Source organism: Alligator sinensis, unplaced genomic scaffold (genome assembly GCF_000455745.1).
Source record: "Alligator sinensis unplaced genomic scaffold, ASM45574v1 scaffold83_1, whole genome shotgun sequence".
Taxonomy (NCBI): domain Eukaryota; kingdom Metazoa; phylum Chordata; order Crocodylia; family Alligatoridae; genus Alligator; species Alligator sinensis.
This window is the reverse complement of record NW_005842043.1, coordinates 2459096-2486402: the sequence shown is the minus strand read 5'-3', so window position 1 is coordinate 2486402 and position 27307 is coordinate 2459096. Positions and strand designations below refer to the sequence as shown.

The following is a 27307-nucleotide window of genomic DNA, read 5'->3' as shown; positions in this document are numbered from 1 at the left end:
CAGGAATGCAACCTGGGCTGACTATGGTAGGGATTATAATAATGATTTAAGAAGTTTTACTGTATATTTAATGTTCTGCTTAATTTTAGGGCAGATTCTGTGAAGTATCGATAACAGCTTTTTTTCTGACTTTAGTGTTTGCCTTTGTTTCAGCCCCGAGGTGATTTCAGTTTTGTATGTTTGTGGATTTGTTTTTTTGTTTTTGTTTTTGTTTGAAACGCCTTAAAGCTACAGAAGATGCAAATCAAAGCCAACACCCTTTATTTGCTTCAGTGTAAACTGATGAACAGTATTTTACAAGGCTCACAAATACATTTCTGTCTCTTCAAATATGTGTCCTCATTAAGTATAGTCTATCCTATAAAATAATTACTCAGTAGAATATTTTTTGATACTCATGATGGTGTTACAAGGAGGAGGGACTCCAGGTATCAGTACTTGTGCCCTGGCTTTTGAAATTAGGCCTTTTAGCACAGTGTTTTCTTTGTAGTCCTTCCACTTTTCCTTTTTATGTATCACTTTCCACTCAGACTCTAGCAGATGAATGACTTTTGGCTTTTCCCCTCCTTTATATACGTTTTGTTAGGACTCTCTGCAGTAGTTCTTCAGCCAGATAGATGGATTGGAATCAAAGAAGCTGATCATGAATAAAGGCTGTAGGATTTGTTGACCAGCTTTTGGGAGTGAGTTTGTTTTGCAGTACAATTCATCTGGACCTTATGAATGATGGGTATCTGCAATACCCAAGCATTTCTCTTGAAATGAAAGGGCACGTTTTCTATGTCAGACAGGTTTTGGGCCTCAGTAAAAATGTACCAGTGATAAAAGTGATTAAAAATTACTTAGTTAATAATGTCTTTTTTGGAACAAGCCCAATGATGTGAACTGCTGCTGGGTTTTAAATAATTACAGTGTTTGGCTAAGAATACCAACCCTTATGTATAGGAGTCTCCTTTCATACCAGTATTCCTAACTTGTCAACAGGAAAGACTATTGGGAATTAAAATCTTTATTCCTATTTTGTAATATATAATCAACACGAAATATTAGGGAGGGGAACTCTAGGTAATGTAGGTCTTTGTTTTAATCTTGTTTTTTCAATAAAGTACTAGTGTTAATTAATATCATTTGATCTTTGAATCAGTAAGAATAACTTCCCAATATAAATACAATGTATTTTGAAGCACCATCTGCATTTTTCTTGGAGGGCTTTTAGGGATAAATTACTAGTGCTTAAACTTAGTTCCAAGAGTCTATTAGTGGAGAAATAGTAAGTATATGAAAAGTCAGGCTTTGGTATTATTTTTCTAATAATTTATTTTCAATAGAAAATACTTTTTCTTTCATTTTGAAGAGCAGTCTGTTTTAATTAAGAAGAATATGACATTTAAAAATGACATTTTTTTTTAAGGCAGTCCTCTTTCAGTTCTGTTTTGATTCAGTCCATGAGGCTTTTTAAATAATTGTTTGGGTCTATCTGTTCCTAGCTCAGACCTTTGTTTTCATTCCAAATATTATAAGATAAGATGCTGAAGTGAGGAAGGATAGTTCACACCTAAAAGCTTTTCTACATTCCTCCCAGTTACACAGTCGTTCCAGTAAAATATATCACCCACCTTGCCTTGCGTTTTTCCCGGATCATCGTGGCTATAACATCACCCCAGTTCTGCCATAAATGAATGAGCTTCAGGGTAGTGCATTATGTATATGCCAGGGAGAAGATCCCAGTGTCTTTGCATGAGAGGTCCAACCTATCAGTGGGACTGCTTGCCTCATTCACAACAAGCATGACTTGGCTACTAATTTTATATTTCTGTCGTAACTTGGTCTGCTCAATTTTGGGCTTCTTCTGTTCAAAAGATGTAACTATGCATTTGGCTACAATACTTAAAATTTGAATATGAGGTCACATTTCATACATTAAATTGAGAGGGCATTAGTATTAGTATATATAGGAAAATGTTATTCCATTGGCTCCTGAATACAAATAAGTGTTCAGTCTCTACGCTAGATGGAATTTAGTCAGAAACTTGATCTAGAATATCCCTGAAATCATATATCTCCAGTTGAAAGATAGTATTTCTCAACTCCATTGAGTTCAGATAAATAGAGTAAATTAAGGTATTGAGGATGGATACAAGTATAAGAATCTGAGTAGATGGATCACCTGAATTACTTTTAAATATATGTCCCTCAAGAATGGTGATGTTTGCGTATACTGCAGCTGTATTACATACGTGGATAATTGAAGGACATTATTATAGATTCATAAAATGTGCATGAATAAAAAGCACAAATTCAAAGTACTGCATTTATAATAATCAGTATGCAGTTTGGAGTGACATGCTTCTATGATTCAGAGCTCTTAATTTGAGGAATAAAAACTTTTGGTTAGTCAGTGTAGTCTCATCAATCTCAGCTATACTATCACTAGAACTAGTGATAGAGTTCCCAGGGTCCTAGTGCAAGTTTAAAAGGGCAAGACCCCATTGAACTAGTTCTTAATGTATGGGTGTGCCCTCTTCATCCTTTTTCAACTTTTGTCGAAGCCTGTTGCCTTTGAATTTCAAAACAGAATTCGGGAATGATGAGGTGTGGTTCTATTGCAAAGGACAAAACGAGGCTAAGTCCTTCCTTACTATGGACATGTATATAACAACTGATCCGTTTCACAATTGGCAGTTTAAGAAATACCTTTTCCATTGTTAACTGACAGTGCTTGTAATTTAGCTTCCAAAGTTGATGTGTTGCCTTCAAAAGAAAGATGCTTTTTGGCAAACTGTTTTTTTTTCTGCCCAGTCCAAAACACTTTAATTTTCCCAACTGGTTATTAGTGGCCAGCGGAGTGAATTGTGACATGTTCTTTACACATTCTGTTTTTATTTTATAGGTAGTGGGTCCACCTGGTACAGGCAAAACTGATGTGGCTGTGCAGATCATATCCAACCTCTATCATAATTTCCCGGAACAGAGGACCCTTATAGTTACACATTCCAACCAGGTAACTAAACAGATTTTCTATTTTACCTTTCTGTACTGATCTATTTTTGTCTCGGAGTTTAATATAAATAACTTCAGTGTTACAGTCAGATACATTAGATGGGTCTGAGTAGGTTTGTATTGGGTTTGAGTCCAGCTTTGGAACTGAGAAGAAATGAATTTGAGATGAAAACTAAAATTGGAAATTCATTCCAAAGTATCTTTATCAGTTAGGTTTTCTTTACAGGGCATTTAATGGTAAGATGTAGAAATGTACCATTTTTGGTTATATCCAAGCATGAATCCCACTGCAAGTGCATATGCACACCATGAAAACATTTTTTTTCTTTACTGACAACATCTCTTTGGCCCTATGAATGTGATTGCTGCCTCCTTGGGTATGTCCAGATGAGTGTGCACATGTGTTTCCCCAGGGACAAATAGCAGTGGCACATAGTTGGGCATGTGTACTCTGTCATGCAACAAGCACCTGGGCTGGCCCCAGCAGCCTTACCTGGGGTCCTCCTGGGGAACCAGTAGCAGTGGTCTGGCATGTGGAGCCTGGCCAGCAGCTGGAGTGTGGCTCTAGCTGACCAGGCTTCAGTTTCCGGCAGTGCATGCTGCTGCCACGTGTGCAGTCCTGGTTTTTTCTGTCCTGGGTGTTTTTGACACAGGGATCTCTCTGGTGTTAAAAAAACCTTCTGCACTGCTAATTAACAGCACAGCAAATGCCTGCATGTGTGGTTTCTGGTGCTGCAAATGAATTTGCAGTGCTGTAAACCACATGTGTGCACGTGTCTGGACACACCCCTTATGTTTACTTTTCTCTTTTGTTAGTGAGAATCTGGCAGGTAGTTCCTAGATCTGCCAAAGACCTTCAAAATCTTATGTAAAAAAACAAACAATCAAACAAAAATTTGGAACCTGTTTCTGTGGTGTTTGAACTACTGTAACCATTCAAGTAACTTTTGGATTGAACTACCTCGGTCAGACCTTCCTGTATAATGTTTCTATGGTGGAATATTCAGGATGTGCTGGTTTCAAACAATGAGCTAATAAGGACAGTTAAGTTGGGATCTGTTCTTTCTTGAAGAATTTCATATTCTGAGTATGTGTTTGGAATGTTGTTGTTTTTCTGTAAGGATTTGGCAAATGATAACGTGTGAAGCTTCACCTCCTGAAATGTCGCATGAGGTTTTGTTATATCCAGAGGAAGTTAAAAAGGCTGTGCAAAGCTTCAGTCGCTGATTTGATTCGACAGAGATTTGGCCTGATTCGGCGTCTGAAGCTCTGAATTGGAATCGAATCAGGAGACCCATTAAAAAGGCTGAATCAAATCCAAAGCCTCAGAATCAATTCAGAAAAGTTTTGGAGAGATTTGGATTGGCCGGGGAGAGGCAGGCACAGCCAGGTGGCTGCAGGTTCTCTCGTGGCTCCTCCACCTGTGCCTGCCTCTCTCTGGAAGGGGGTAAATGCAGGAGAAGCCCCCCATAGCTGCCGTGCCCGGCCCCATCCCCTGCCTGGCCCAACCATCTGGCACTTGTAGAAAACTCTGTACTCACCAGCTGTAGCAGCAGCAATCAGGGCCTCTGAGGACTCATAGCAGAGCCTCCCATGCAGTAGGCGGCAGTGGGGATCATCCTCTTCCCGCCCCCCCCGCTTGGCACCTGTGCAGCAGCTGCCCCATGGTGGGGGATGAGGCCGGGCAGGGCAGCCATGGGGGCTTCTCCCGTGGCTACCCCCGCCCAGGGAGAGGCAGGCACAGGTGGAGGAGCCATGGGAGAACCTGCAGCCACCTGGCTGTGCCTGTCTGTCCCCGGCCGATCCAAATCAGCACCAAATCTCTGTTTCTGATTCAGCCGAATCAAATGGGGACAGTGATTTGAATCACCAAATTGAATCACTGTCCTCCAAATCGACTGAATCTGAATTGAAGACTTCCCTATTTGCACAGGCCTAGAAGTTAATTTGTCCATTTGGAATATTTTATAGAATAGTTTTGCATTGTTAGTGTTCAGTCAGCCTGGCAGACTGTTTAAGATCATAAAAGACAAAGTTGATACTGAAGAAATACCTTTTGCTGCTATTGGTGTTTAATGTCATCACTAGGATCATAGTTTTAGTATCAAAACAAACACAGTCAAATATCAAAGCACAAAGACCCCTAAGGAACCCCACTCAATACCTCGTCCTCCCCCCCCCCCCCCACAGCAATTTAGTGAACCCCCCCCCCACACCCCCCCCCCCCCCCCCCCCCAACTAGACATTGAGCTAGTGATGACTATGCATTGAGTGTGATGTTCCAGTCAGTTAGGTATCCATTTTTCAGTACTTTAATCTAGTTGGTATATCCTTAGTGTATTAATGAGAATGTCCAGTGTCAAAAGCCTTGCTGAAGTAAAAGTATCTATCATACCTACTTCTCTCCCCCATCCAAATAACCTGTTACTTTGTCATAGAAGAAAATCAGGTTGGCCAGGCATGATTTGTTTTTGGTGAATCCATGCCAGCTGTTCTTAAAATCATCCTTTTGTCCTGTAGGTGCTTCAGAATGTGTTTTGTGATCTTCCCAGGTATCTAGGTCAAGTTGACTAGTCCATAATTCCTAGGATCCTCCTTCTCTGTCTTAAAGATGGGGACTCTATTTGTCATTTTCCAGTCATTTGTGACTTCCATGAGTTCTCAAAGAATATAGCTAATGGCTCCCAAATTACCTCATCCAATTCCTGGGGTGCAGCCTATCTAGCCCTGCTGACTTTAAAGTATCTAGCATCTTTTTATAAACCCTAACCCATTCAACTGCTCTGGGCTGTTTGTCTCCTTTCCTATCTTTGCTGCCCACTGACTCATCACCTAGTAGTTGCCCTTATAAAGGGAAAAATAATAATTAAAAAAAAAAAAAAAAAGCATCCAGTAGTTCAGCCTTCTCTACATCATTAATAACCAGATTGCTTTTTGCATTCAGTAAGGGACCTGTGGTTTCTTTGGTCTTCCTCTTACGTTTGATATACTTGTAGAATCCCTTATTATTACCTTCTATATCCTTTGCCTTGCCAGCTGCATCACAAACTGTGCCTTGGCCTTTCTTCTTTTCCCCCTGTATGCCTGTGCCAATACTCTTATTCTCTTCCATAGTACTATGGCCAGGTTTCCAATTTTTATAGGATTCTTTTTTTGAGTTTTAACTCAATTGACGAGATTGCTGTCTAGGCACGTTGCACTTCCCATTCTTTTGTTACATTGGGATACCTTTCTCCTGCACCCATTAAAGGGCCTCCTTAAAACATAACCAACTCTCCTGGTCTCCTTTTTCCCAGTCTTACCTCCTAGGGTATCCTGTCCACCAGTTTCCTGAGTTTTTTTTTAAAGTAAGATTTCCTGAAGTTCAGTGTTTTTTATTCTGCTGTTCCCCTTCCTTCCTCCCCTTAGGATCTTGAGCACTCTCACTTTATGGTTGCTGTCACCCAAGTTACTTTTCTCGTTCACATTCTCAACCAATTCCTCCCTGTTTGTGAGCTTCTCCTCTAGTTGCTGTTTCTACCATCTGGATCAAAAAGTTATCCTCAACACTCTCCAAGAATTTGCTGAACTTCTGTACTGCTGTGTTTCCCTCCTAGCAGATGTCCCAGTAATTAAAGGTTTCCAAGGTCTGCATGGCATTGAGATAGGGAGATGGAACAGACTGGTTCCCTTGACTTCGCTGGAACTGGCCACAGTAGTGAATATAAAGCATCTTTTCTTTTGTATTGATCAGGAATTTCCAATGCCAGGATATTCAGTAGGATAGATATGGACCACAATATGATACTGTGGTCTTTATCATAGTAATGAGAGAGTCTTAATCATCAGTTCCACTCCTAGGGGAGGTGTATTCATCCTTGCAATGTGGTCTTGAATCTTGTAGCAGAGAGCAGGCCCCTTTTTGAGGTATGTGAATGATTTCTTCAAAAGACTTAATGTCCCAACCACTGTTGGACTTTCAAGACCAATTGGACCAGTCAGTAGCCTGCAAGTCGTCTGTACACATATGGGATGTTACCATAGTTGTTCTGAGAGTACTTTGAGTTTTTTCCACAGACATTGACAAGCTAGTCCTTACCCTCAAGGAGAAAGTCCCATCCCATCCGTACTCCTGCTTCTCTGGTGGTTTCCCTGACTAGAACATTGACATCATCAGATTATCAAGAAGAGCAGGAGTGCAACATGGTTCATTAGGTCTTACAGTATTACCTGTCATATAGTCTGGTCTATGCTAGAAAATTCTTGCTGTTACATTATCATCATTTAGAGTTATGAATTGATTTTTGCTAACAGAAATTCTATAGTAGCATGCATTGATGCAGTCATATAGTCATAAACATGCTGTTTCCATTCATTTTCTTTTTTAGGGCCCTGGTTTATTTGCTAGCAGAAACTCCTTCTTTGTCTACCCTAGGTGGATTTCCTAGCATAAGTACAAGAGCAGGCCTTTTCTAGTAGACTAGATCTTGTTGTGTGCAGCCAAACCTTTAGTAACTTCTTTTGTGTGCCACTTCACCTCTCTAATCTTTTCTGGTAAGGTTCCTACTGACCACAACAGAACAGAAGTCACTTCCTCCTTTTCTTCTAAAACAAATGTGAACAGTAATGCTGTGGACCTGTGGAGCCAGGCTACAGTGGTACAACGGTTGTAGAGAAAGAGACAGTGGACTAATGGTTGCAAGTGTGTGTGGGTGTTTCCATTTTATTTCTCATTCAAATGAAGGTGAGGTAAATGGTAAAAAGCCATTAAACAGCACTATTCGACCAGTGTTTACAACACAGTTTAAGAGACACTACTATGCAGTTGTTACTATGCATTAATTTAGTACTTGTATTAGCAAGTACTAAATAAATGCACAGGAGCCAGAGCTACTGCACAGTAACATTGGCGAATGTCGTTTAGATGACACTACTGCTGCACAGTAGCCTAATAATGCTGCACAGTACCATATTAGCACTGCCCATGCTGTGACGCACTACTGCACAGTATTTTCAGGGTCTTATGTAGATGCCCCAAAAGTGAAGTATATCCTATGCAGTTGAAACTAAAGCAGTCATTTAAAATCTTTTCGAAGTCATGGCACCTCTCCAGCATTTCTTTAAATGTGGTGGCATCCCCAGTTGAGAAGCACTGTTGGTTCTCTCTCAACTTATGTCATTGCTTCTCAACTGAGTGTTACTGCCTCCAGGTAAAACTGCCCTGCACATGCTGCCCACAGCAGTCTGGGTAGGACTGCAGCATGTGATTTTCCTACTCCTGCATTAATGTTACCTGATCAGCCTCAAGCAGGCAGAAGTTACTTTGTGCTGTACAGCCAGTCCTGGCCCAGATCTTCCCTGTGCCCCTCCCAGAAACAGAGGCCCATGGGTGAAATTTCCTTGTGCTTCCTTGTCTCTGGGAGCTGATCAATGCCCTAATGCAGGGTTTGTCAACCAGGGTTAAATGTACCCCTGGGGGTACTTTGAAAGGTCCCAGGGGCACATGGGGTCAGGCAGAGATGGCTTGCTGCCACTGTGCACCGCTTCCTCACAGAGCAGGGCCGCACAGATGCTACACTGCTACTGCTTGCTGCGCTTCTGCTCCACATCTGGCTGCTCACCACCCCGTCCCTCCCCTCTCTGCATCTGGCCACTTGCCACCCCCCACTCCCACAGGTACACTTATTAAAGAGGGGGTTGCTGGGGGTACACTTATTTAAAAAGGTTGAAAATCCCTGCCCTAATGCATTCAAGGTAGTTTTCCCTGGCTGCTATTGTGGCAACAGCAGCACATGTTGCAGTACCCCGGGGCAGGGGGTGTCATGATACCCCAGGGTGCCATAGGCAGACAGAATGTAATTACCCAGTTGGAACTTTTAGCTAAAACATCTGCCAGGAAATAGACAAAGCTCTTGTAGATTACTGGATATTACCCATAGACGGTAAATGTTGAGTAGACAAAATCTTTATGCAAGTCAGTGCTGTCATATCAAATAAGTACTAAGAAGTGCATTCCTTGAAATAATTCGGTAAACAAATAGTGTCTTCTTAAATCACAAACTAGAAATGTGGGTGAATTGCTTTACAGGCTGTAGATACGTGTTAGTGAAAAGACAGCAGTATCAATGAACTACCTCTCCCCCATCCCTGAGGTTAAGAGCTCTAATTTAAGTATTGTCTTCACGTTGCTTTAGTTTCAGCTCTTACCAAAATAGGTATTAATTTCCAGCTTGCTTACCAGTAAATCTCCAGTTTTCCCTGCAAGAGCCTCTGAACTTCTAAAAACTTTTCTTTCCCCTGTTCTTGTCAGTCTTTAGGCCTTGAACCAGCTGTTTGAGAAAATCATGGCTCTAGACATTGATGAGCGCCACCTCCTGCGTCTGGGTCATGGAGAGGAGGAATTGGAGACAGAGAAAGATTTCAGCAGGTGAGTTAATGGCCAAGAGGGATGTGCTAACAATAAGCTAATTTGTGTAAATATTAGAGTTGCAATGTTTGTTTAAATCCCTCCTACTTTCATTGTAAATAAATAAGTAGAAGTCAGTCTGGACTTGTTAGTTTTATGGGAAGGGAAGCTTAAGTCCTAACAGTATCAGTCCAGCTATAATAGAGTCCTAAGTTCAGGGCATTTGTTTTCAGTACCAAGCAAGTTTATACTGAGTTCTGTAGTTAGGCAGAAAACGCCTCTATTTTCCAAAAATATCAAAACAGTTACATATTCACCTGTTTTCCTTTGAATGTTTGAAATTAAATATATTCTAGATACCAGCATGTGAACACACAAAGGTATTATCAAGTCTGTTTACTGAAATGCAAATTTAATAGAAAAATACTCTCAATTTTCAATCTTTACTCAATTTAATTTTAACTTGCAACGTGCTGAATATTGCATATTATAGAACAGCTGACATTGCAAGATACAAATCCCTCCACTTGTAATTTCTTCATGAAATTACTTATAAAAGTTTAAGTCATTGCTTTGTATTATTTAAAATATTTTTGAAGCTCATTTAAATGAAAGTGCTCATCCTGTTATGGTAAATGTTGTATTTTGAAGAATATGTCCATAATTAATGATACGTATATAAAAATGTCAGATATTCCACTTGATTTTTTTACAGCTGTGATGCTTGGGTTTCATTTAGGAGAAAAGCTTACTTTTCCTGTAGCCATTACCAAGTAGCTTGGTTTCTACAGTGAAAGAGAGCTATTTTTTTGTTTTACTTCATTTAATATGTTTTTTCTGGAGATGAAAATTGGCATAGTGATTTCCTAGGATAATTCTATTCTTTTTGTTATAAGGAAAGCATATTTTATAAAAACCAAGGTTCATTAAGAATTAAGAACCTGGCCTTTTCTCAGATTCAGAGTTGGTCTTTTATAGGTGCATTGAAAATACCATTAAGTCCAGTAATAATAAGCATATAATATCTGCATAAAATCTAGTGGGGAAAGAGATGGAATAGTTTTACATACCGTTCCTTTCCCTGGTTTCCTGTGTCATTTTATGCTTTTGCATCTCCCACAGATTGAGGAAAGTAAAGTTAAGTAAAGAAGACATAAGCTTAGGCATGAACATACCAGTAGGGCTGCAGATGTTACTGGTTACAAATAGAAGGCACTCAGCCAGTAGGCACAATTCCCTATTCAGTGGCCACCGGTGAATGAGAATAGAGGTGACTGTAAACATGCTTGGTCTGTATTATGAAGAGGGAGCCAAAGAATATTTTGCTTATTGCAAAAGGAAGCACAGTTAATAACTCAAAACTTGGAAACTGCACCTTCAGTTGCTGGCTTTGTGACCCTGAGCACATCTCTCTCTTTTTTTTTTTTCTTCCCCCTCAATGTATAAGTGGGATAATACTTCCATATATCACAGGAAGATTGATGATAAGATTATTAGCCTGTGAAGCACTTGTGTACTGTAGTGATGGGAACCATGGGCACATCTAGATTGGGGTGGCCAGTGTGTGGCGCATATACTGCAAGTGGCACAGGCAGCATGTTTGTGTGGTATGCAGCAGACTGGTGAGGAGATAGAGCAGAAAACAGGACAGCAGATGGGGCAGGGAGCAAAAAAGCAAAGCAGCAGAATGGGGCAGGGAGCAGAACAGCAGATTGGGCAGGGCACACAGTGGCACACAGAGAAGGCATGATGCTAATTTGTGGCATGCCTGCCAAAAAGGTTGTCCCCCACTGATCTAGATGGCAGTACTTGGCAGATAATGGACTATTCTTCTTTTTCAATGGTCATTAATAAAGTTCAATACTTGTTTTACAGAGTAATTTTATGACATCCTCATGTTGGTGTTGAACAGTTCCTTAATGTCTTTCTTGGCTGAAAAAAAAATAATACATGTCCTTATCACCAATACTTTCATTCCACAGGTATGGAAGAGTTAATTATGTCCTGGCTCGAAGATTAGAGCTTCTACGTGAGGTTGGACGTTTACAAGAGAGTCTGGGGGTCCCAGGAGATGTTTCTTATACCTGTGAAACAGCTGGGCACTTCTTCTTGTACCAAGTAAGAGATGAAATATTTGTGGAAAGATTAAGCTCTGACCTCAGCATAGAGATTAGGGTTAATTTCTCAGAACTGAGTCTTTAAAAGAAAAGGGGAAAAAATTGTTTTGTGGCTCACAATGCAAATAGCAACTGACGCTATAATTATAAACATTACTTGTTTATGTTGCTGTTGTATTTAACTCTGCCCGATGACTCACATATTGAAAGGCGAACATTCTTGCTTTTTATGACTATTTGGCAAAGTTTTTAAAGTAGATTTTTGTCTTCAGATATGAAAATCCCAGCAAGTCCTTTCTACTGTTGAGATTTTTGGGCAGCTGTAGTTTAGGATGCATAAAATAACTGGAAAGTCACTGTTTCACATGATTTATTTATGTCTGATTTCATTGTAGAATCCAACATCATAAAACAGTTACCTAGTTCTGTAATAGTATGCCTCTTCTCTGAGTGTTTGAAAAGTAACAAACAATAAAATTGTTTTTGTGCAAAAAGTATACTAAAAGCAATATATTGAAAGGGTTTTTTATTTTGTTTTTTAAAAAGAACCTTTACAGTGCCTGACAATACATACGTAACGTCATAATGATACTTTTTTTTTTTTTTTTGCTGTAGGTAATGTCTCGTTGGGAGGAGTATATTAGCAAAATTAAAGTTAAGGGTGGTAAGCTTCCTGATGTTGCAGAGGTCTCCAGTTTTTTCCCTTTTCATCAGTATTTTGCTAATGCCCCTCAACCAATTTTTAAAGGGAAATCATATGATGAAGACATGGAAATTGCTGAAGGGTGTTTTCGGCATATTAAGAAAATATTCACTCAGCTTGAGGTAAGATTTAAAAGACTGCTGGAATTTATTGGAATTTCCTGAGCTATTTTGATTACCATATTTACTTGAATAGTAGATGATCCTGATTGTAAGATGGCCACCCAATAATTAAATTCTGTATATAGCAAATGTATATGATTTTCCAGGTATAGAATCTAATTATTGGAAATTTGTCTTGAATTTGTCCCCCTTCTACTGCTACAGCATGGACAATAAATCTGAGGGTTCAGGTAGCCTTTTCACTTTCCTACCTTCCCCCCCACCCACCCCATGGTTCCCCCTGGCAGCCCCTTCATGAGCTGATTAGCCTCCCACTCATGACTGGAACTGGGTGTTCCTGTCGTGAGTACTGGGATGCTCCAAAAATTCTTGATGTTTGCCCAGTGTTGGCCATGTGTTTTATAGCCATGCTCAGTGTTGGCTGCATTTAATCAACTTCATAGTTGGTTTCCATTGCTGAGATTTTGGCAGGAGTTTAATGATAGACAGTGCATTTAGTGAGGTTTTCTTGTATGCATTTATAAAGACAAGGAGCTCTTTTCCTCATGCCAACTGGGGGTAAAAAAGCTTGTCTTGTATTTGAGTAAATATGGTACCTAAAAGTGCCATACACCAAAAATGTTAAAAGCATGTATTTGATGACATTAAACTACATGTATTTGGCTTGATTTTCTGTTTTCAAAATTTGATGCTATGAAGCTGTAAAACAAAACAAAAATCATGGGGAAAAACTTGCTTTCCTCATCTTTTCAATGAATGTCCTTAGAACTGTTAAGACAATTGTATGTATAAGTTTATTTGCAGACATGAAAAGGTGTATAAATTAAATTATGTGGGTGAATTTTAATGATCCTTTTTGAACTGGTGTTTATATGTACTACTGAAATTTGAAATTCTTATTGGCTGATATTCTTCATCTGTATATTTTTGGTTAATAATCTGAGAAGCATAGTCAGATGGCTTCTGAATGCACAGTTCTGTTGTAAGCAATATCAGTTTTGATTCCCATTCTTACGAAGTCTTTTTTTTCTGTAGGAATTCAGGGCATTTGAACTTCTCCGCAGTGGCCTGGACAGATCCAAATACCTCTTGGTGAAAGAAGCAAAGATCATTGCAATGACTTGTACGCATGCTGCTTTGAAACGACATGACCTGGTTGAATTAGGTTTCAAGGTAATGATTGCAGTAATGGTAAAATGTTTTAGAGCAACAGACTTCTACCTTACCTTTTCCTGTTTTGTATATAGGGCTTACTAACTTACTTTAAATCACTGGAGTTTTAAGACCATTATGTTGTCAGTTTGTCCTCTTAATGAAAAATGATTTCACTGTTATCTACAGAAATACAAATAGAGAGATTTTCTGGAGTTATTCTGAGCATTGAAATGGCCTAATTTTGAACTCTAAAAATGAAGTGTGATTATGTGCAAGTAATATTCAAAACCAGTGTATATAAGGTCATGACTTGTTTCTTATTTGCTTTATAAATGCACATAAAGTCTGTTGGAAAAGGTGATTACATTGCTTGACAGATCGACTTGGAAGACTTGCAGTGATGCTGACTGGCTAACAAAAGTAAAAGAACTGGGAGAAGTTAGGACCCTTTTAGCGTGCTGCTTAACTAAATAATCAACAGTTTTGCTACAACATTAATTTATTCTATTCTAGTGTGTGAATTTTGGTGTTTGATCTGCACACAGTTTTCACATAACAAACACCCACACAGCAAAATGTGTGTGTGTGTATATAATATACATGTTTGCTATAAAAAGTTTTATAATATGAAACTGAAATAATTATCCTAGAACACTGGTGCAGTTGTCCTAGATACTGGTGCAGTATCGCTAAGGTAGGAGTGTCAAACAAACATGAGTTGGTAGGGCATGTCCAGAAGGTGGGACTTCTTTTGGGCCAGATGACCCACCTCTGATTCTGGCCTATGGGACCTCTCACCACAGCTGCCAGCCCTGCTGTGCACCAGATGGCTGCAGTGCACAGCCTGCCCAGCACCTGGGAGAAGGAATGCTGCAGCTTTTGGTCTCCATATCCATTAAATTCAGTGGTGGTAATCACTGCTGGGGTGTTGGCCAGGCTGACACTGGCTTTGGCAGATACAGTGTTGGGGCTTCAGTGGCAGTGGTGTTAACTCCTTGGTTGTTAGCAGCTATAGCAAAAAGTCCCATGAGCTGGATGTTCCACCTCCATGGGCCAGATCTGGCTCGTGGGCTGTATGTTTGACACTTCTTTGAAGTCTGTGGAAGTTCTGTCATTAACTTCAGTGGAACCAGGATTTGCTTGTAAGAGGGCAGTTCTGGAATTGCAGAATTTTTTTAAGATTCTGTTTTTACATGTCACATTCTTTATTTGAATTATACATTTTTTACTGTTCAATAAATCTGTGAAAGTAAAATTCTAATGAACTATTTCCAAATCAGATGTAAGAATCGGTGGGAATGGGGATATTCATGTAATAGATGCATAAATCTGGCTTCCTGTCCCAAGTCTCTGAAGTCTCTTTAGCAGATCCCTGGGGATACATGGCACTCAAGTGGGTCATTTGGAATCTCTCTCCTACTCTGTGGTTAAGTTGGGTGATGCTCTGAATATATATGGAAAAAATTTAGACCATTTGGAACCTGATCCTTGGCTGCTGGTCCTTCCCCCACAACTGCTGGACCGCTGTATACAAGAACAGTGGAAGGAATTCTTAGCTAGAACTAGAAAGAAAATAAGATAGAGGCTAAAAGAAAAATACTAATGAAAAAAATGGCCTTCAGCTTACTCTATCATTGACACCAGTCACAGTTTGCCTCTAAAAAGCAAGAAAAAAAATGTGGCCTTCAGAAACATAGATTAATATAACTGTCTTGTTGACTGAGTTCTTAATAGCACTGTTGGGTAATACTAATGATGAGAGATTTCAATGGCAGAAGACCACATATATATTTATTTATGTTTTAATGGAGATTTACCTTTGTGTCCATGGATGCCTATCAGACAAAAGGTTACTACTCTTGCTACAAGTCTCTTTGAGTTAATTTAGTGCGTCTGTACATGTAGTTTTGAAATGACTATCCCTCAGTTCCACATATGTATATATTTCTGCTGTTGTTTCATATTTTTACAAGCATTTTTTTTTATTCTCTTTCAGTATGATAACATTTTAATGGAAGAGGCTGCCCAGATTCTGGAGATAGAAACATTTATACCTCTCCTTTTACAGGTAAGAATTGAATTAAGTAAATAAGTATTTAGTAAGAGTAATTCAACAGTAAATGTTTGGTAATAGATGGTAGTGCCATGTATTCTTAATAGCGTTAGTGTATAGTATTTAAATCTCAGAATATGGCCTCATAATGTAAATGTCTAGACTGTCTTCATTTTCCATTGCAGTCAGTGTGACATTCATTGTGAATGTAATAAATACTTCTGTCAGACTCAAGGAAATATACCATATTTACTTGAATGCAAGAGGTTTTGTCCCCCAGTCAGCATAGGGGGGGAAAAAAGCTCCTCATCTTAGATTCACGTACAAGAAAACCTCATTAAATACATGGTCTGTTATTAAACTGCTGCCAAAAGCAGCATGTGCTTAGTCATGGAAACCAACTATGAAGCTGATTTAAATACAGCCGGCACTGACGATCACTATAAAACATGTGGCCCATGTTGGGCAAACATACTAATGGGAACCTACCACAAGGATGAGTTAGTGCAGCCAATCTGAATAAGATGTATGGTAGTGCCCATTACGCTCAGTCCCGATGAGTGCCAACTCTTTTCCAAGTCATGGTAAGCTACTATACCGAGTACATTTTAACTTTCAGTTCACTCCCAGAACTGAGCTGTGCCTTTTTCCCTTTTCCCTTTTTTCACTAGCCTTAAATGTGTGGCAAACATCACCAACGGGGCCCCACACAGTTCACCCAGTATCCTTCCATCCTTATCCTGCCCCCCCTCAGCCTGTGACACATGATGGTGGCACCCCCCTCCAAGAGGTGGAACCAGACCAGGTTGCCCTGTGCCTCATCTGCATATACATTTTTGGAGGATCCCAGGACTTGTGGGAAGAACATCCAGTTCCAGTCATGAGTGGGGAGCTAATTAGCACATGGATCCTTTGTAGGAGGGAAGGGAATATATGGAGTATATTTGGCTTAAAGCGCTGTTGACTCTGTTGGAGCCCGGCCCAATGAACTATACAGTAAATCATGAGCTTTTTATCTTCGGATTAATATTATGCATAGTTTGTAATCTTCATAATTACATATAAAAGTGCTGCTTAAAAGTATGTTTGTGGACTACCTGTGCTAAAATTTGGAACAGTTTCAAAAAAGGTCAAATGTATCAATTCATCCATCAGTGTTTTCAAATTTTCCCCCAACTTCCATGTGCTCTGAGAGCAGGGTGTGGCAGTAAGGGGGACAGAAGAGGCTGTAGGCGGAAGAACTTGTGGGAACAGAGGGCAAGAGGGCCACCTGATATCTCCCCCCCTCCTCCCCTCCCATTTATTTTCCCTATTAGATTTTAAATGTGCAAAAGAATAACTAATTTACACATTTTTCATATATGGAATCTAATTATGGGGGATTGTTTTATGATCAGGATCATCTTCTATTCAAGTAAATACAGTAATAGATTTTTAGTATTAAAATCTGTTATGCTCTATTATACTTTATTATTCAAACTCCATTAAAATGGAGTTTACAAGAACTCCATTAATAGACTAAATCATGACTTAACCCTGATGTGTACTTATTAGAACATAGAAATAGTTTGACATAGTTCTGCAACAATTGATTTCTGGTCCTTGTCCGAATTTTGTAAATCTGAATGCATCTTTCATGTACTTCATAAGTTTTCATGTGAACAAAGGAAAACTAAGCAATTGTGGTATTCTGCAGACATAGGCAGGCCTCAGACTTACAATGCAATTGGTTCCGACTGCGTCTTAAGTCAAAATGTAACTTGGAACCAGTTTTCTGGTAGGAACAATGTTATAAATGGAGGGTTGATTCCTTTCCTGAGCTCGACACAGCTGCCTCCAGCTGGTAAGTCTGTTGTGGTGTGGTGCGGTGTGGTGTGGCGGGCAGATCAGCGCCCCCACAGCGAGGGAGGGATTGGAGCTGGGGCTGGGACAGGGGCTGTCCAGCGGGCGGGGCAGGGGTGGGGAGGGAGGAGCTGTGTCCTGGCAGCTGTGTTCAGCATCGTAAAGTCGAAACCTTGTCAGAACCTTGAAACGGTGTCGTAATTTTAAAGCCATAAGTGCTGTTTGTAGTAACTCAAACAGTCGTTAGTTGGGAACTGCCTGTAAATGTAGATGCTTCCTATGCTTTCTCCCTCATCCTTTCTCACTCTTGCAACCTATGAGACTATTGTAATGATGCTCAGTTTTGTCATAGTTAAGTTTCAGCATCTGGGCCTAAAAGGATGACAGTCACACAAGTGTAATTTATATTAGTTTTGCACGCTGGCAGGGTTAGAGAACAATGGAGGGTTTTCAGTGGGGGTGCACTGATAAAGATTATTTGGCTGATACTGATAGCCAATGATTAACCAGCTGTATTGGCTGATGCCGATCTGATAACTGATATTTAGTAATAGTGCAAGGCATTTTAAACTACTAACATAAACCCTTTTTTGTTTGTTTTGCATTCGACATGCGCGTGCGTGCACCCCCTGCCTGTTCTGGCCCTGGATGGGGAAGGCAGTGACCGCCTTATTCCGACTCACATCAACCCCTCGCCCACAGCTCCTACCCACAGCCACCGCCACAGCCTGTTTCCCTGCACTGCACATGCTGTTGTCCCGGGTTGGCGAGGCAGATCCTCATGTGGACAGCGGCATTGGGCATGTTTGTAGCTCCAGAGCACACCGCCCCCTCAGCACTGGCAGGCCCCATACAGCTGAGCTCCTGTGGCCACCAAGGATGAGCCACTTTTGCAGCCCAGTGCCTGGTGGAGTGGAATGTCCCCTGCTGGGTGGTGCCTTACCTGCCTGTGCGCAGGCTCAGTGCTCAGGCCCCCGCTGCACATGCGGCGCTGCCATGGTGGTGGCAGCAGTAGCCAATAATGATCTGTTTGTTGCTTAGCACGGTGCCGTGATCACTTCCTGGCGTCCCCTCCCCCTCCCACTGCTCTCTGGGTCCTGTAGTCTGCCGTGGGCTCAGGCCAGCAACAGGGCACGCGGACCAGACAGACCGTGCTCGCCTGGGTGCTCTGGGCACATGGCTGTAATTATCAGCTACAACATCCAAAAAAAGCCAGTAGCCGATAACGTCATTTTTGCTTTTATCAGTGCTGATCTGGTAGCTAGCCAATATATCTGTACACCTCTACTTTTTAAGAATATAAAAGGCCTCTGTAGTGCCAATTACATGTCATTTATGTCAGGTGTAGGCAACTTATGGCCCTCATGCCACGCCCAGCATGCATGGGAGAGGGGCGCCTTCTCTACTTCATGCTGCTGATCTGCCCCACAGTATCCAAGCTGTCTTCTGTTACCCCAGCCCTCCCTGCTTTGTGTCAGGGGATGCTCTCTCGTCTTGCTGCTACAGCCATTGCTTACTGCCGTTGCCAAATTCAGTGCTCCCGTTGCTGTTGGTGACCGGAATCAGTGACACATTTTGGTGTCAGTTGCTCTTCCTGCGTCACCATGAGCAGAAACAGTGGTTACAGGAGCTGTCTGTGCCTTCATGGGGAGTAGTGATGGTGGCTGAGTCCTACCACTCATCAGCCTCTTCTGTGCTGAGCTATGTCATTCCAGCCCAGAACCTGAAAAGTTTACCAACCTCTGTTCTAGGGAATGAAAAGAAAAGGTAGAGAAGTACAGAAGAGGACTAGGAGGAAAGAAATGGGTCAGACTGGTGCAGTCATGGATCTTGGGAGGCTTCAGCTTTGCTCCCCAGATTATCCAACTACCGTACCCCCTGTTTCTGTCCTTTTTCTAAACTAAGTCTCATCTGTGTTGAGACCACTGTGACATCTGGCAATGAGCATGCATTGTATGTCATAGGAACACAGTGCTGGGATGTGGTGTGAAGCTGAGAACAGGCATGGTCAGCACATAGGTGTGTACAATATAGAAGTTGGGGTAACTTGTAGGAATGGGAGCAGTTGGTTGTGGCATAGTACACAACACTTAAATTGTCTTTGTTAAAAAAAAATTCTGCAGTGGTACATCTGTTAATATGAAAAGAACATACATGTTTTCTGCAACAACAGATGTTTTCAGTTGCGTCCCTTCCTTCTCTTCCTCACCTTCCATATATTATGGTTTTCCTCTACCCATATGTTTTTTCTTGCTCACTTGTAAAGGGTGGTTTTCCTTGAAATGATTGCACTCTAGGTAGCTTTTTCCTCTGGGGCTTGGGTAGAGCTTCTTGAATCTTCTAATGACCTTCAAGGGAAAGGGATAATGAGCCTAGCCCTGGTTCTTTATGACCCAGTTCTCTCATCGCCCTCAAATCTCCAGTAAATAATTAGGATCATACTCAGGTAACTTTAAAAGTAAATAATTAAATGTAAAATATTAAACTCTCATTTTGGGGCAGTGAAGACATAAGAAAGGCAGGAGCTGTCTCCAGGCTAACACCCTATATAAAGATTGCAAATCCATACAATTGCATGTAAATATAAATATAAAGCTAGGGCTTAAAATAATCAAGTTGACCCTTACTTTACTATAATTTAGAAGCCTTGGATCAAATTGTAACCAATTTAATTCTGTAATCTTTTAATTGTTTGTTAGAACCCCCAAGATGGATTCAGCCGGTTGAAGCGTTGGATTATGATTGGTGACCATCACCAGTTGCCACCTGTCATTAAGAACATGGCTTTTCAAAAATACTCCAATATGGAACAGTCTCTTTTTACAAGATTTGTTCGGGTGGGAGTCCCAACTGTTGACTTGGATGCTCAAGGAAGAGCAAGAGCAAGGTAAGATGGAGAAAAGGGAGTAAGCATATCATGGAAAATATATCAGATTAAAAACTAAGTTTTGAAAACCTTGATCTTCAAAATGACACCGTATATGATTACACTTGTAAGTTTGCAAAAAAATCTAATGCATCTGTCTGCTTTCTTCTTGCATGCCTTTTAATTCAGACAGTGAAGGCAGATAATTTAACCTTTATCGTTTTCTGTTCAATTTCACTTTTGAGTTTCTTGTGCAGTAACATGATGTAGGTTCCAGTGTTCTGGGTGCTAATGCTTGGGAGAAATTTTTTGTTTGTTTAAAAATGTTTTGAATGACATTTTTTTAACCTTTTTATAAAAAGATTTTATGTAATGCAACAGCTTTTCTTTCTGGAAATATCACAGATTGTCTGTGCTTGCTTTAAGGATAACATAACAGCTACTGGAGGTATACTCTTGCAGGATGGGTGTACATTTATTTCCTTTGTTAAATTCTATTTCTTACTTTAGATATCAGGAAATTACATTTTTTATATGTATAAGCAGCATTCAGGGTTGTTCAGAAGTGTTGTTGTTATGCAACAAGTACTCTTACTTCCAATAGCTGCTATGATCCATGTTATTTCAGCTCCAGACTACTGTAATTCTTTGACTGATTTGTGTTAATGTCAGCTCTAAACTCATAACTCAGTTTGAGTGCAGCTAGCAACAGACAATAATATCACAATGGTGCTCCATACTCTGCAATTTGTTCCTGTTCTGTTTAGGTCCAATTCAAAGTGCTGGTTCTAGGTTTTAATGGAATAGGACATGAGTAGCTTTGGATCTGCTTCTGCAGCCACAACTGTCCAAGTGCACTGTGTTCATCAAAGAGTGAATCTAGGTTTCCATGTGTGAAACACTTGGTCAGAAGAAATCAAGCAGGGAAAAACCCTGCTTTATGTAGCTCTCTCTCCAAAGTAACAGAAGCTAAACTAATAAACAAAGGAAAAGCAAGCAACTAATACATAGGACAAAAGGTGTGGAAAGTACTCTGAGCATCTAGATATATAACTGAATTTGATACATAGTGTAAATCTGCTGGAATCAGTTATGTTACACTAGAAATGTACTTGGTTCATTTATTTATATTTTTTGTATTTTTACACACATGGACATGGATACGTGTATGTGTGCACAAGATGCACACAAACTTGAACACCAAGCTCTGATTTTCCCCTCTTCTGTCTCAACTGGGGTTTGGACTAGATGGCCTCCTGAGGTCCCTTCCGACCCTGACTTTCTGTGATAATCCCTAGATATCTCTTACTGCATAGTAAACCCTGAGGGTAGTAAGCATTTTGGGTGAGATCATGAACTGGTGTAAATTTACACTTTACACCAGCTGAGGATCTAGTCCTGTATCTTTCTCTAAAGATTTTCACAATGACTATAGCTGAAGTGCATACATTTTTGGGTTGGCTCCCATATTCAAGTGTTCTGTTTTGCTTATAGTTGCTGTTGTGTAAAGTTCATACACTTTTGTAGATTGTTCTTCAGTGTATTTTGTAAGGTAAAAATAGGACAAGTAAAATGTCCTTTGGCTCCTCCTGTGAAGTGAGTTATTGATTCCATTTTCACATTATAAAATACTGCTATTTTTAAATGGTACAAGCTTTTTAAATTACAATGATTTTTTTCCAAAAAAATAAGAATGAACAGCATAAAAGAGAAATTTAATTTTTACATTTCAGAAGCATGTTGAGAAATTGAAACGTTTGGAGACTATTTATCTTCTGAACATATGGCCGACAAATATTGTCAGTGTGATTTAAAAATGCCAGTTATAATGTTTGAGTATATAATACAACTAAATAATAAATAAAGTTAAATGTTGCCATCTGCTCCTAAGCATCTCCTCAGAGAATTTGAGAGATGAGAGGAAAAAGAATTCTAGCATTTTTTTGTGAATTAAGGCACAGTTTTTTTTACTGCTTACCATAGGGGTTCCCTCTAGGGACTTGCACAAATTTAGGTACCTCCCAACATCAGTTGAAGTGGTAACAGAGGTTAGGTGTGGTGCACCAAGGTCTTCTCTCTCAGTTATTTCTGAGCATGCTCAAAGTCCCTCCTGTAGATGCCTATGGGCATTTTGAAGACCAGATGACTTTTGTGGTTGCTGGCACTGGATCATTTTGACTTGTTCTGTGAACCTTGGCATCTAAACTCTTCAGTTTTACTTAGTCATCTAAGGAACTTCTCTGACTCCTTTTCCAAGGTAATAGATTCTGATAGCTTTGTCCTGGTCTTCCTCGGTGTTGGTCTATGCAAAAGTGTTAAGGGAAAAAAAAATTAATGAGGTTAAGGAAAACTATGGCTACTGAAAGATTCAGAATGCTAGGCTAAATAGACCTGTGGTCTGACCCACTATGGCAGTTCTGTTCATTCAGACAAATGACAACTAACTTTTGTTTGCGTTTGATTAATTCATAAATGTGCTTAGACTGGGGAGATTTCTCTAAATTCTCTGCTAGAAGACACAAGGGCCTATTCTTCATTCCTCAATCTCTCATGACCCACAGTTCATTTTTCCATGCCTGATAGGAAATTATTCTGCCATATTATTAAAAATACCTTGCTCTGTTCACCTGTTGATCAGAATCATTATCCCCATTTATAGATAAGAAACTGGCATGTGGTGGTAAAAGTGACTCATCTCTGTTCTTCCAACAGGTAGAGATGGAAAAATAACTCAAGTTGATTGAGTGTCAGTTCAGTGCCCTGCCTGTAAGACTTCTACTCAGAGCTTCAGTGCCTATTGGGAAAAACATTTTAGTAGTTAAAATAGGCATTAGTGGAGACTATCAATTTTAAGACATGTTTATATTTCATACATTTTAATGCCTGGGTCTGAAGCAGCTAAATACTGCTTAGTCAGGTGGACCAAATTCTGTAGCAGAATATTCAATTTCTGATATGCCAAAGGAGACAAGAGCCCATTCAGTGCATCCCTGGCAACATGTTGAGCAGAAAGGGCATCAGCCACCCCAGAGTAAATCTGTAAAAGTTAAATACTCCCTCTTGTTTGGCACTCTTTGGCTCGCTGACTCTTGCTTTCTTGGCTGCATATTGCCCCAGCTTCAACAGCACAGATGTTGAGTGCAGGATAGAGACAGCCCAGTCTCTACCTTAATGAGTGGGGCACACTGGGAAATCGAATTGCTATCAGAATGAGTCGAGCACTGAACTCTGGTCCCTCCACTTCTTGTTTAGCCACTTTCGTTCATAAAAGGCAGGCACCATCTCTTGCTCCTCTGCTGGAAGCAGTGATTTTGAATGGTGTTCATGGTTTCTGTGTTTTTGTGGAACTCAGTATTCCCAGTGAGTTTTTGGCACACTTCACCACATCATCTTGATCAGTTCCCCCAGGGGACTTAAGTACAGGGGTGCCCAGTTTGAGAATCCCAGCTCAGCTCAGAGAGGTGATGAAATGCTCCACTTCTGGGCCTGCAGAATAGTAGAACTTGAGAAACCCAAGTAACTATACTAGTGAAAGATTAGGTGCCTATGGACTCTGCTGTCTTGAGCAGGTGGGTGCTGTATTTTTGGGCATAGGCCCTTAAATTCTACCTAAGATCCACGTTAGCTACATATATCCATTTTTGGAACTGATCTTAAATAGCTCTTGAAATTAGGACTTCAGTGTTTACCAAAATTGTTGGGAACATTGGGTCTTTGTCCTCTGCTAGAGGATGTTGGCAAGGTATGTCCATAATCTTGTACTCTTCTTGAGAAAAGAGAGAATTGGAACTCAAATTACAGCCATGCGTGATGATGTTCATAACCTCCAAATGTCTTGCCAAATTCCTCCTGTTTTCCTACTGTGGAAAATCTAGCAAAGGCCTTGAACTGTGTTGGAGAGTATTAGCAAAATTATGGATAAAAAGTCATGCCTTTATATGCTTTATATGTCACTTATAAGAAATATTCTTTCATCTGACTTGTCAGGGAGATGTTCAGGCATCTGTTTAACTGTGTTTTTGTTTTTCTGGGAAGTTTGTGTAACCTCTACAACTGGCGCTACAAGAATCTGGGTAATCTACCTCATGTGCAGCTTCTTCCAGAGTTCAGAACAGCAAATGCAGGATTTCTGTACGATTTCCAGCTGATAAGTGTAGAAGATTTCAATGGAGTGGGAGAGTCTGAACCCAATCCTTATTTCTATCAGGTAAGAGAAGAGATTTGGTGCAGTAATAGATTCTTCACATTGTCATCTGAAACATGGAAAAAAATAAAGAATATTAAATGTTTGTGACTGAAGATAAATTTAAATATTTGGAGCATTACAATATAATTCTGTATTCATAGAGAAATTCAGTTTTAATAAATGCTCCTTATGATTGGTCAGTAGCAAAAATTACATGCTTACAATTATATTATTTTATATATAATACTAATGTTTTGGTGCATCTCTCCCCCTGATCCATTTTCCTTGATTTTTGCTTGCATCCCCAAAGGTAGAGAAAATTTATACCTTTTTGAATGTGTACTTGATTGCAGATGAAGAGCAAACACATAACTGATAGTCATTACCATCTTGTCTCTGTCTATTCATGGTAGCTTTTGAAAGCTGCAGTGTTAAAACAGACAGTCTTATTATGATCTTTACCTTCTTCATGTAATTTCTGGATGTTCTCTTTTTTTTTTTTTAATGTGAGGATTGTTTACTTACTCTTGGTATATATACTGATGGCCTGTGGACTGACTCACTGCAAAGGCAGAAACACATTAACATACCCCTTTTTTAACTGCAGAATCTTGGTGAGGCAGAGTATGTTGTTGCACTCTTTATGTACATGTGCCTGCTTGGTTACCCTGCAGACAAGATAAGTATCCTGACAACTTACAATGGACAAAAGCATCTGATCCGTGATGTTATTAATCAACGTTGTGGGAATAACCCAATGATTGGCCGGCCAAACAAGGTAATTTTCAAAATCATTCTCTGCTGTTTTAGAAATGTATTAAATTACAAAACAATATTGCTGCGTTAATTCACCAGTATCTGCACAAAAACTTTTCTATTTAATGCTAGTATATGACATATCCACTTGGATTCTGCAGAGAGAACACTATTCACAAGACATTCATAGTTCTGCTTTTTTAAATTTTTCCTGTGTGCTCGTATTAGATCCTTAAGTAGATGAAGTATATCGTAGTTCCATGGTGTATGGGAAAGATGAACTAAATGATGTGGATACGTACCAACAATACTTACAAGTGAAAGATAATTTGAGAGTAGAGATGACCATTGGGTGTAATATCTGGTTACAAATTCTAGCTAAGAATCATATAAAATAATTGTAGCAATATATTGTGGGATACTGAGTAATGGCCACGAGTTTACTTCATAAACTAGACAATTGCCCATCAGGAATGAGGGGAGGGGGAAACTGGCAGGGACAGAGCACCATCACCCACCACCCCGTGCTCCCGCCTCCCAGGAGCTGGGGGGAGGGGGAAGCTTGCCCCTCCATCCCCCTTGGCCAGCACCCCGTGCCGCTGCTGCCTCCAGGCAGCAGGGCAGGGGCAGGTGTTGCTGCTGACCTCGCGCCTCCCCACCCCCTCTCCATCCCTGCCGTCATGGTGGTGCTCCACTGTGCTGCCACCGCCGCCTCCTGTCCGGAACACTCTTGGAGCACTCTTATTTGATTGTTTGTCAGCATTGTGATTGGCTGCCAAGGCGACCAATCAGAGTGTGAATAAAGCATTACAGACAGACAGACTAAGGCTTGTATTATATTTGAATTGAACTGATGGGCTTTGAATCTCCTGGTTATATTATTAACTGGTTGAGTGGAGGTTACAGATTCAGATCAGAGATGATTTTTGATACTATAAACAAAAGATTGGGCTGTTCTCTGCCTAGAAGGGATGTGGTGACCCTTAGCTTAATCTTAAGGAGTAAGCTAGATGTGGATGTTGGAGAGTCATTGTTTAACAATTACTTGTGCACAGTTAGATTTGATCTACTACAAGACACTTTACCTGGGAGGAGTAACTAAGAGACAAGGTTTCAGAACTACAAGGAAAATGGTTAATGCAGTCTAAAAGGCAGAGTATGAAATGTGAATAAACAGATTTAACCTGAAATATTGAAGAGGTTGGCTTTTGCTGACACGGTAAGCACCAGAATAGTTGAACCTCATTACCCTGATTTCTTTTATCTTGCCCTTAGAATGAGGTTTCCATCATATTAAAATGACATCCATGAAAAATGCTAATCTTTCAGTTCATCTCTGGATCAAAGGCACCTGTCAGCCAGCCATTAGAACAAAATCATAAGAAAGTACTGAGGAATTTTATGGTCTGTTTTAAAACCACTGTATTCATTGAAGTGAGGAGTTGTATACCTGTCATAGGCCAAGGCCAAAAGGACTGATGATTTTTAGACACTGGTTAGAAATAGACCATAACAGATAACATACTTTTATCTTCTCTACCAGTTAATCAAGCTTTAGCATAAAACTGCTATATAAACTGGCTTCTCTCAGCAGAAGGTTTTCATTTACTAAATTCTAAATTATTCTTAAAATATTTTATTTAGATGGGTTTTTGGAAGGTTCACAAGGTAAATTAGATTTACTACTTTATACCTTTTAGGTGACAACTGTAGACAGATTTCAAGGTCAACAAAATGATTATATCCTTCTTTCGCTGGTGCGAACAAAAGCTGTTGGCCATCTGAGGTATGTAGAAAGATATTCTTGCAAATAAATTAAAACATGTATTTTACTTTGTTTTTAAAGGAAGAGAGTGTACAGCTGTAAACATTACAAGTACATATACATTTTAATAATATTTAGTGTCACTCACTGAAAGAATCTCAAAGTTGATTCCATGTATGGCCATCAGGTACCCACTTCACAACCACTTTGCCCTTCAAATTTGGGTCTTATCTAAACACTATAATTAGCTTGTATTGCCTTAGTTGGGATTAACTTAGTTTTACCCTATTAAAATAGCTAGGAATGTAATACAAGTTCAAACAAAGGCTTGAAATAGTCTTGTGAGAAAAGGTTCAT

At 40.0% G+C, this 27307-nt stretch overlaps 1 protein-coding gene across 1 annotated transcript in view; it reads left to right on the top strand.

Moving 5' to 3' along the window:
• The window catches only part of AQR (aquarius intron-binding spliceosomal factor), a gene marked incomplete at its 5' end in the record, with an annotated part of 88200 nt that overhangs the window by 51690 nt on the left and 9203 nt on the right, over positions 1-27307 (top strand). The window contains 11 exon segments of the mRNA XM_025203079.1: positions 4-26; positions 2891-3001; positions 9297-9406; positions 11368-11503; positions 12118-12327; positions 13363-13500; positions 15479-15550; positions 20077-20264; positions 24279-24450; positions 25037-25207; positions 26886-26971. Of these exon segments, the coding sequence (XP_025058864.1) occupies positions 4-26; positions 2891-3001; positions 9297-9406; positions 11368-11503; positions 12118-12327; positions 13363-13500; positions 15479-15550; positions 20077-20264; positions 24279-24450; positions 25037-25207; positions 26886-26971 (1417 nt within the window).